The sequence below is a fragment of the Ammospiza caudacuta genome, chromosome 17 (genome assembly GCF_027887145.1).
Source record: "Ammospiza caudacuta isolate bAmmCau1 chromosome 17, bAmmCau1.pri, whole genome shotgun sequence".
Taxonomy (NCBI): Eukaryota; Metazoa; Chordata; class Aves; order Passeriformes; family Passerellidae; genus Ammospiza; species Ammospiza caudacuta.
The window spans coordinates 17,630,536-17,641,170 of NC_080609.1; the positions used below are offsets into that span (position 1 = coordinate 17,630,536).

The window sequence follows — 10,635 nt, forward strand, 5'->3', positions numbered from 1 at the left end:
AGCAACCAAACAGCGCCAACTCAGCACCATCTCAGGACCATTTCAGCAACCAAGCAGCACCCCCTCAGGACCATCCCAGCATCCATCTAGCACTATCTCAGCAGGCACTCAGCACCATCTTAGCAACCTATCAGCACTATCTCAGCAACCAATCAGCACCCACCCAGCACCATCTCAGCAACCAATCAGCACATAATCAGGACCATCTCACCAACCAATGAGCACCACCAAAGAACCATCTGAGCAACCAATCAACACCCACTCATAACAATCTCAGCAACCAATCAGGACCCACTCATAACAATCTCAGCAACCAATCTGCACCATCTCAGGACCTTCGCACCACCCACTCAGCACCATCTCAGCAACCAATCTACACCTACTCAGCACCATCTCACCACCAATCAGACACATCTCAGCACCATCTCAGCAACCAATCTGCACCATCGCAGCAACCAATCAGCACCCACCCAGCACCATCTCAGTAACCAATCAGCACCCCCAAAGAATCATCTGAGCAACCAATCAGCACCCACTCATAAAAATCTCAGCAACCAATCAGGACCCACTCATAACAATCTCAGCAACCAATCAGGACCCACTCAGCACCATCACAGCAACCAATCAGCAACCACTCAGGTCCATTGCAGCAACCAATCTGCACCTACTCAGCACCATCTCACCACCAATCAGCACCATCTCAGCACCATCTCAGCAACCAATCAGCACCCGCCCAAACAATCTCAGCAACCAATCAGCACCCCCAAAGCACCATCTGAGCAACCAATCAGCACCCACCCAGCACGATCTTAGCAACTAATCATCACCTACTCAGGACCATTTCAGCAACCAATCAGCACCCCCAAAGCACCATCTGAGCAACCAATCAACACCCACTCATAACAATCTCAGCAACCAATCAGGACCCACTCATAACAATCTCAGCAACCAATCTGCACCATCTCAGGACCTTCGCACCACCCACTCAGCACCATCTCAGCAACCAATCTACACCTACTCAGCACCATCTCACCACCAATCAGACACATCTCAGCACCACCTCAGCAACCAATCAGGACCATCGCAGCAACCAATCAGCACCCACCCAGCACCATCTCAGCAACCAATCAGCACCCCCAAAGAATCATCTGAGCAACCAATCAGCACCCACTCATAAAAATCTCAGCAACCAATCAGGACCCACTCATAACAATCTCAGCAACCAATCAGGACCCACTCAGCACCATCACAGCAACCATTCAGCAACCACTCAGGACCATTGCAGCAACCAATCTGCACCTACTCACCACCATCTCACCACCAATCAGCAACATCTCAGCAACCAATCAGCACCCACTCTTAACAATCTCAGCAACCAATCAGCACCCACCCAAACAATCTCAGCAAGCAATCAGCACCCCCAAAGCACCATCTGAGCAACCAATCAGCACCCACCCAGCACCATCGTAGCAACCAATCATCACCTACTCAGGACCATTTCAGCAACCAATCAGCACCCCCAAAGCACCAACTGAGCAACCAATCAGCACCCAATCAGGACCATCGCAGCATCCACTCAGCACCATCACAGCACCATCTCAGCAACCAATCAGCACACCCTCACCACCATCGGAGCAACAAATCAGCACCCACTCATAACAATATCAGCAACCAATCAGGACCCACTCATAACAAACTCAACAACCAATCAGGACCCACTCAGCATCATCGCAGCAACCAATCAGCACCCACTCAGGACCATCGCTGCAACCAATCAGCACCATTTCAGCACCCACTCAGGGCCATCTTAGCAACCAATCTGCACCATCTCAGGAGCTTCACACAACCCACTCAGCACCATCTCAGCACCATGTCGGCAACCAATCAGCATCCGCTCAGCACCATCTCACCACCAATCAGCACCGACTCAGCACCATCTCAGCACCCACTCAGGGCCATCTCAGCAACCAATCAGCACCCATTCAGCACCATCTCAGCAGCCAATCAGGGCCATCTTAGCAACCAATCTGCACCATCTCAGCACCATCTCAGCACCCACTCAGGACCATCTCAGTAACCAATCAGCACCAATTCAGCACCATCTCAGCACCCACTCAGGGCCATCTTAGCAACCAATCTGCACCATCTCAGGACCTTCGCACCACCCACTCAGAACCATCTCAGCACCCACTCAGGGCCATCCCAGCAACCAATCAGCAACCACTCAGCATCGTCCCAGCAACCAAACAGCGCCAACTCAGCACCATCTCAGGACCATTTCAGCAACCAAGCAGCACCCCCTCAGGACCATCCCAGCATCCATCTAGCACTATCTCAGCAGGCACTCAGCACCATCTTAGCAACCTATCAGCACTATCTCAGCAACCAATCAGCACCCACCCAGCACCATCTCAGCAACCAATCAGCACATAATCAGGACCATCTCACCAACCAATGAGCACCACCAAAGAACCATCTGAGCAACCAATCAACACCCACTCATAACAATCTCAGCAACCAATCAGGACCCACTCATAACAATCTCAGCAACCAATAAGGACCCACTCATAACAATCTCAGCAACCAATCTGCACCATCTCAGGACTTTCGCACCACCCACTCAGCACCATCTCAGCAACCAATCTACACCTACTCAGCACCATCTCACCACCAATCAGACACATCTCAGCACCATCTCAGCAACCAATCTGCACCATCTCAGGACCTTCGCACCACCCACTCAGCACAATCTCAGCAACCAATCTACACCTACTCAGCACCATCTCACCACCAATCAGACACATCTCAGCACCACCTCAGCAACCAATCAGGACCATCGCAGCAACCAATCAGCACCCACCCAGCACCATCTCAGCAACCAATCAGCACCCCCAAAGCACCATCTGAGCAACCAATCAGCACCCAATCAGGACCATCGCAGCATCCACTCAGCACCATCACAGCACCATCTCAGCACCCAATCAGCACCATCTCAGCAACCAATCAGCACACCCTCACCACCATCGGAGCAACAAATCAGCACCCACTCATAACAATATCAGCAACCAATCAGGACCCACTCATAACAAACTCAACAACCAATCAGGACCCACTCAGCATCATCGCAGCAACCAATCAGCACCCACTCAGGACCATCGCTGCAACCAATCAGCACCATTTCAGCACCCACTCAGGGCCATCTTAGCAACCAATCTGCACCATCTCAGGACCTTCACACCACCCACTCAGCACCATCTCAGCACCATGTCGGCAACCAATCAGCATCCGCTCAGCACCATCTCACCACCAATCAGCACCGACTCAGCACCATCTCAGCACCCATTCAGCACCATTTCAGCAACCAATAAGCACCATCTAACCAACGACTCAGGACCATCTCTGCAACCAATCAAACCCCAATCAGGACCATCGCAGCATCCACTCAGCACCATCTCAGCACCCACTCAGCATCATCCCAGAAACCAATCAGCACCAATTCAGCACCCACTCAAACAATCTCAACAACCAATCAGCACCATCTCAGCACCATCTCAGCAACCAATCTGAACCCACTCAGCACCATCTCAGCAACCAATCAGCACCCACTCAGCACCATCTCAGCAACCAATATGCCGCGACTCAGGACCATCTCAGCAACCAATCAGCATCGACTCAGGAGCATCTCAGCAACCAATCCGCCCCCAATCAGGACCATCTCAGCAACCAATCAGCACCCACTAAGGACCATTTCAGCAACCAACCCGCACCATCTCAGCACCCATTCAGCACCATCTCAGCAAACAATCAACACAGACTCAGGACCATCTCAGCACTCACTCAGCACAATCTCAGCACTGACTCAGGACCACGTCAGGAACCTAGAACTGTACCTAGAACTATACCTAGAACGTACCTGGGACTTACTGGATCCACAGTGCGCCCCAAGAGGTGCCATCACAGATGCAGGCAATTTTCTGCCATGGACGGGGTTTTCAGGCGCAAGCTTCCAGCCTCCCTTTTGCCACCCCGCACATCCGGTTCTACTATTAGCGGCAATACCCAGCCCCTGCACCCATGTCACGGGCCTACAGTGATGTCGGCGCAAGAACGCTACAGTTTCAGGTACCAGCCCTAAGGTTGCTGCAATGTGTTAAGCCGCAATTCCAGTCGCACAATGACAAGACCAGGCCCAGTGATCTCAGCCCTTTTAGCTCTTTCCCCAGAAGCTTTATTTTACTGCCAGCTCTCTTCTTGCAGCTCCAGCTCTGTTTTTCCAGCTTCAAATGCCAGCATCTGGCTCTTGGCTCCAGCTTGGAAACAATTCAGCTCCCGCACCAGCCTCCGAAAGCCCACCCCACCATCCATATGCTAGCCCTGCAGTGATTTTAGCCCCCAGCGAGCAGTCCCCAGTCACTTTGCCACCCCCTGCGTAAGTTCTCCTGGATGCCCACAGCCCCGTTCACAGGTCTAGTGCCTTTGCCATTTCCATTGACGTTGCCAGCCCCGCAGTCCACTTCCCAGCCCCACAGTGCGCCCCAAGAGGTGCCATCACAGGCGCAGACAATATTCTGCCATCGACGGGGTTTTCAGGCGCAAGCTTCCAGCCTCCCTTTCGCCACCCCGCACATCCGGTTCTACTATTAGCGGCAATACCCAGCCCCTGCACCCATGTCACGGGCCTACAGTGATCTCGGCGCAAGAACGCTACAGTCTCAGGTACCAGCCCTAAGGTTGCTGCGATGTGTTAAGCCGCAATTCCAGTCCCACAATGACAAGACCAGGCCCAGTGATCTCAGCCCTTTTAGCTCTTTCCCCACCAGCTTTATTTTACTGCCAGCTCTCTTCTTGCAGCTCCAGCTCTGTGTTTTTCCAGCTTCAAATGCCAGCATCTGGCTCTTGGCTCCAGCTTGGAAACAATTCAGCTCCCGCACCAGCCTCCGAAAGCCCACCCCACCATCCATATGCTAGCCCTGCAGTGATTTTAGCCCCCAGCGAGCAGTCCCCAGTCACTTTGCCACCCCCTGCGTAAGTTCTCCTGGATGCCCACAGCCCCGTTCACAGGTCTAGTGCCTTTGCCATTTCCATTGACGTTGCCAGCCCCGCAGTCCACTTCCCAGCCCCACAGTGCGCCCCAAGAGGTGCCATCACAGGCGCAGACAATATTCTGCCATCGACGGGGTTTTCAGGCGCAAGCTTCCAGCCTCCCTTTCGCCACCCCGCACATCCGGTTCTACTATTAGCGGCAATACCCAGCCCCTGCACCCATGTCACGGGCCTACAGTGATCTCGGCGCAAGAACGCTACAGTCTCAGGTACCAGCCCTAAGGTTGCTGCGATGTGTTAAGCCGCAATTCCAGTCGCACAATGACAAGACCAGGCCCAGTGATCTCAGCCCTTTTAGCTCTTTCCCCAGAAGCTTTATTTTACTGCCAGCTCTCTTCTTGCAGCTCCAGCTCTGTGTTTTTCCAGCTTCAAATGCCAGCATCTGGCTCTTGGCTCCAGCTTGGAAACAATTCAGCTCCCGCACCAGCCTCCGAAAGCCCACCCCACCATCCATATGCTAGCCCTGCAGTGATTTTAGCCCCCAGCGAGCAGTCCCCAGTCACTTTGCCACCCCCTGCGTAAGTTCTCCTGGATGCCCACAGCCCCGTTCACAGGTCTAGTGCCTTTGCCATTTCCATTGACGTTGCCAGCCCCGCAGTCCACTTCCCAGCCCCACAGTGCGCCCCAAGAGGTGCCATCACAGGCGCAGACAATATTCTGCCATCGACGGGGTTTTCAGGCGCAAGCTTCCAGCCTCCCTTTCGCCACCCCGCACATCCGGTTCTACTATTAGCGGCAATACCCAGCCGCTGCACCCATGTCACGGGCCTACAGTGATCTCGGCGCAAGAACGCTACAGTCTCAGGTACCAGCCCTAAGGTTGCTGCGATGTGTTAAGCCGCAATTCCAGTCGCACAATGACAAGACCAGGCCCAGTGATCTCAGCCCTTTTAGCTCTTTCCCCAGAAGCTTTATTTTACTGCCAGCTCTCTTCTTGCAGCTGTGTCCCATTCTGCGATTAGTCCTCAGATCCACAGTGAGTATCACTTGTAGCAGTGACTCTTTCTGCAGCACTGCAGTCCCCACCCCGGCCCCAGTGATTTCAGCTCCAGTCCCACAAGCTTTATTTAACTGCCAGCTCTTCTTTTGCACTTTCTGCTCTAAATCTTCACAGTAGTGCCACACAATACTACTTGTGCTTCTCAGGACAGGATCTTTCTTTTAGCTCTCGTTCTTGAGCTCTGATCACAGCCCTTACAGCAATTTCAATTCCAACCATGCAGTTCACCTCCCCGCTCCGCAATCCCTATCCCAGCCCCACGGGGGTTTTACACCAAACCCTACCATATTTCTGTCTCCTCCAGGTCTGCTGCCTCAGCTCCAACTCCTCAGCTTCCTACTGGCTGCAGCTAAAAGCTGCTCATGCTTCTCACTGCACCTTGGGGCTGTTGATAAGGCCACAAATCAGTTACTGCCATCATTACAATTTCAGTATCTCTAGAAGCTGTCCCATCCACCCACCCAGCCCTAAGTGGCAACCCTAAGTGGCATCCCAACTCTGGGGACACTGGAGGCCTGAAGCTCAACATCCACCCTCCCCCTCACCCTGGCTCTCAGCCCAGCACCTGCACAAAGGCCTCCTCACCTCCCCTCAGGCAGCTCCAGGGGCTGGCAATAGCCACTGGACTCCTGCCCCCCCCCATCCCAAAAGGCACTCTTGGGCTGGTTCTTGGGCCCTAGAACCCTCTGAGCCCCCACACCCTCAGCCCCTTGTTGGTACCACAGGGCAGGGGCTGGGAACCCCCAGGCATAACCTGCAGGCCCTGTGCTGCAGCTCCATGCCTTCCTCCCATGGCATTTATCTAGCCTCAGCATTTCCACCACTCCACGTTGTTTTGGGCCTGGCTCATGCCAAAATCATTATCCCACACCCTGGGGTTTTATGTCCCCACTGCTCTCACAACTGGTGCTTCAGCCCCAGTCCCACAACCCTTACCGAATTAACATGAGATATCTAGTAAAGAAAACAAATCAAACCAAAAAGATGTATTAAAACGGGCAATAATAAAATAACACAATTAAGAAAAAAAACATTACAAGTAAAAACAAAATAAAGTAATAAAAATAAAAAAAACAAGCTTTATTCCTTGTATTCTGAACATTTCTTTAAACCCAGAAACCGCGAAACGGCTACTTTCCAGCCCCCAGTGACAGCAGGCAGTGCCCCCCCCCCCCCCCGCACCGCGCCACTCCAGGCCCCACACCAGCCGCCGGCTACCCGAGCCACGCAGGGCGCGGCAGAAAGAACTGGACACGGCCGGCCCCAGATACGGCCGCAGGCGTCGCGTCCGTGCTCACCAGCGCTCCCCGGATCAGCTGCCGCGGGGGTCCCGTCCTGGCGCAGCGCCGCTCCTCGGACCGCGCATCCGCAGCTCCTGTCGCTCCCAGCTTCACCGCCGAACTGACGCCATGGCGCCCCAACGCCCGCTATTTATGCCCCACGGGCGGACAGCCAGCCAATCACAACCCGAGGCAGCGCCTGCCGGCTCCACCAATCCCAGCCCGCCCATTCCCGCCGCGCTCCGCTCCGCGACTCCCCGCGGTCCCCTCAAGCGCTGCTCCCGCCGCCGCCATTGCTGTGGCCGCGTCCGCCCGCTGCCCGCCGCCTGCCCGCTTCCCTGGACCAGAACCTGATCCCGACCAGGACCTGAACTGGAAGCTCCCGGCCGCCCTTCCCGTCCGCAACAGCGCCTGCCGAGGCAGCGGCAGCGGGGACGCTGCTCCGCCGGCTCCCAAAGCGGCGGTGGCGGGAGCGGCGCCTCAGACGTACGGGCGAGCGGGGCCAGTCTGAGGCGGCGAGCCGCGACTGAGCGGGCTGAGATCGGCGAGACCGCTTCCGGTTTGAAAGGGCGGCTGTGATTGGACAGGGCGGACGGAGAAAGGCGGGCCGTGATTGGCAGGCTTAGGAGCCGTCAGGCTGAGGCCCGTGGGAGCGTGGGGCGGAGCTCGGGCTGCCCGAAGGGCTCGCAGGCGGCGGCGGCGGCGGCGGCGGCGGCGGCGGCGGCGGCGGCGGCGGCGGCGGCGGCGGCGGCGGCGGCGCTCGCCAAACCCCCGTCCCCTTCTCCGGCCTTCTCTCGTGCCCAGGTCCCGGCGAAAAGACCCCCGCAGAGCCCCTACCGGAGCGCCCCATCGGCACTCGGGGCAGGAGGCGGTGAGGAGTGTAGCCCGGGAGGAGTTCCGGGTCGTCTTTGCGGCAGCAGGGCGGACTAGGGAGCGGCGGCGATTTGGTGAGGAGAGGGCTCGGGAGCGGGGAGGGCGTGCAGCGCCCGCTGCGGGCTCTGGGTGCCTCTTCTACCGCAGTGCTTCCGCTTCTGCGGGGACTTGGCCTGCCCCGACTGGCCGAGATCAGCACCCTGGCCAAAGTTAAGTGCCCGCGTCCCTCTGCCCGCCCTCCGCCTGCTGCGGGCCCGCTGCTCACCCTCGTCGTCGGATGTTATAGATGATAAAACAATATTGGCTTTCACATTCATAGATTAGCTTTTTGCATTACAAGTATTTTGATATGGTAAAACTTATACTTACTTTTAACTGCTTTGTATAGTGTAATATGCCAGTTTATGTATGCACTGTATATTTCATATGAATAGTAGCCTGATAAATATATCGTAGGCTTTAGCAAAATGTTGAAATAGAAACTAAAGTACTTCTATGTAACTAACTCAGAAAATGGTGTAAAGCAATTATTCTGTTTATTATAACTGCAGACTGCCCCTACCAAGTGATAATAGTGACAAAAAGAGCTTAAGCATCCAGGAAGCATTTATCGACTCTTATCGGTATTATCAGGGAGTGCGAAGCAACAGGATAAAACTACAGGAAGAAATAAAATGTGTAGACCTCATTTACAGAATGTTCTGCAGACAAGTCAGAGGTTAAAACCAAACAAGAGAGTTCCTGGAACATCAAAAAGTCAAAGGAATGTTTGAATAATGTGTAAGTTAATGAATATGCATGTAACCTCAGCAATGTAACAGTATATAGTGAACATGTTTTTAAGCTACCTCTGTGCTCTTTGGCTGTGTGCTAAAAGCATCCCAGTGCTGGATTATTTTGTCCTTTTATCCTTTAATAAACTTTTAAAAATTTTAAAGAATGAACTCTGTTTATCACATCAGTGAAGCTTAAGCTGATCTGCATCCAGGTGTTTTGGGACCTGCTGGGGCAGGCCATCGAGGTAAGTGTGGGGCTACTGCAGTGGAGGCCAAGTATTTCAACACAATAGCATAATCAGCAACGTTAATTAATTTTGTGTTCCTCATGCAAGCCTCAGCCTTAAGAACTCTACCAGCCTCTAATAGGATTAATAATACGCATAGTAAGTGTTACTAGTATTAATATTTAGGTAAGGATTGTTAGTGTTAACACTGGTACTAAGTATGTTAGCTGGCATTTACTGTGAAGCTCTGCTCTCCCACAGTATGACAAGGTCCTGAAGCTGTTCTCAGGTGCACAGTTAGGTGAGCACTGCTGTCCTTACCACGATCCCCCGATGGAGCCATGCTCCAGAGACGGGCAGCAATGAATCTGCAGGTGCCTTCCCAAGGTGACAGAGCTCGCCCTCCTTCCCATCTGCAGTCAGGGGATGTGAAGGCAACCATTGCTGTCCTCGGCTTCATCACCTCCAGTGCAGCCAAGCACAGCATAGACAATGAGTCTCTGTCAAGTGAGCTGCAGCAGCTGGGACTGCCCAAAGGCAGGGGAAGCCCTCAGGGTGGCACCATCAGCCAGACCTGCTGGGATGTTGCTTACAGTTCCCAGCCCTGCCTTCTTCACACCCAGATGGAGGGCAGGCTGCCTGCTGTGCTGTCCTCCATCACCTCCCTTCTGTACCATCCGTCCCTGGGGGCTCCTCAGGTGCTTTGGTGAGGTTTGGCAGCTGCAGGTCTGGTGTGAGCAGAGGGATTCTTCTCTTGTCTCCCCTCATAAGCAAAGCATGCCAGCCAGCTGTGCTGTTTTACATGTCACTGACCCACAAAATTGCAGGAGACTGAGGACTCGTAACAGGTGCAGGACAGGTTCAAAAGGAACTTGGGACAAAACCTCTGTCTTTGTCAGTCCAAAGGGACAGCAGAGCTCACATCTGCTCACAATAATCCTCTGGAGAGCGGAGCAATGTTTGTATGGAAAGATGACTGGGGGTAAAATCAGTGGAAACCGAGTTACATTTGTATCCTAACAGGAGCTATAATGGGACAGAAATTTTACGGTAAAATACAGGTGCTGTTCCCAGGATGGAGCTGGGTTGGCATGCTCCACAATGATTCCCCATACAACCATAAGGACCTGCTAAGGGGGGTGGAGTGGAATGGGGCACCACAACCAGGCTCTGCCAAAATCTTTGCAGGGGCAGCTACTCCATGGTACTTTGAAGCTTATTAACTGCATAGCAAGGGCTATTTGGCATATGTAGGAACACTTTCCAACCTAGCATCTGAAGACCAATTTAGAGGAGGCGCCTCTAAGTCGAAAGCCAGCCAGACCTTATGTTCTTAGCACCATTCATTTAGAAGAAATCCTGTTACATTTGCAAAT

At 53.6% G+C, this 10,635-nt stretch overlaps 1 protein-coding gene across 1 annotated transcript; it reads left to right on the forward strand.

Moving 5' to 3' along the window:
• Nucleotides 1–9,032: 9,032 nt before the first annotated feature.
• LOC131565056 (COMM domain-containing protein 4-like) lies at nt 9,033–9,789 on the forward strand (the record flags this gene model as incomplete). The annotated part of the gene is made up of 4 exons (XM_058815713.1): nt 9,033–9,036; nt 9,219–9,277; nt 9,521–9,555; nt 9,654–9,789. Coding segments are annotated over exons 1-4 (234 nt in total), but the record flags the coding sequence as incomplete, so codon positions are not given.
• Nucleotides 9,790–10,635: the final 846 nt, after the last annotated feature.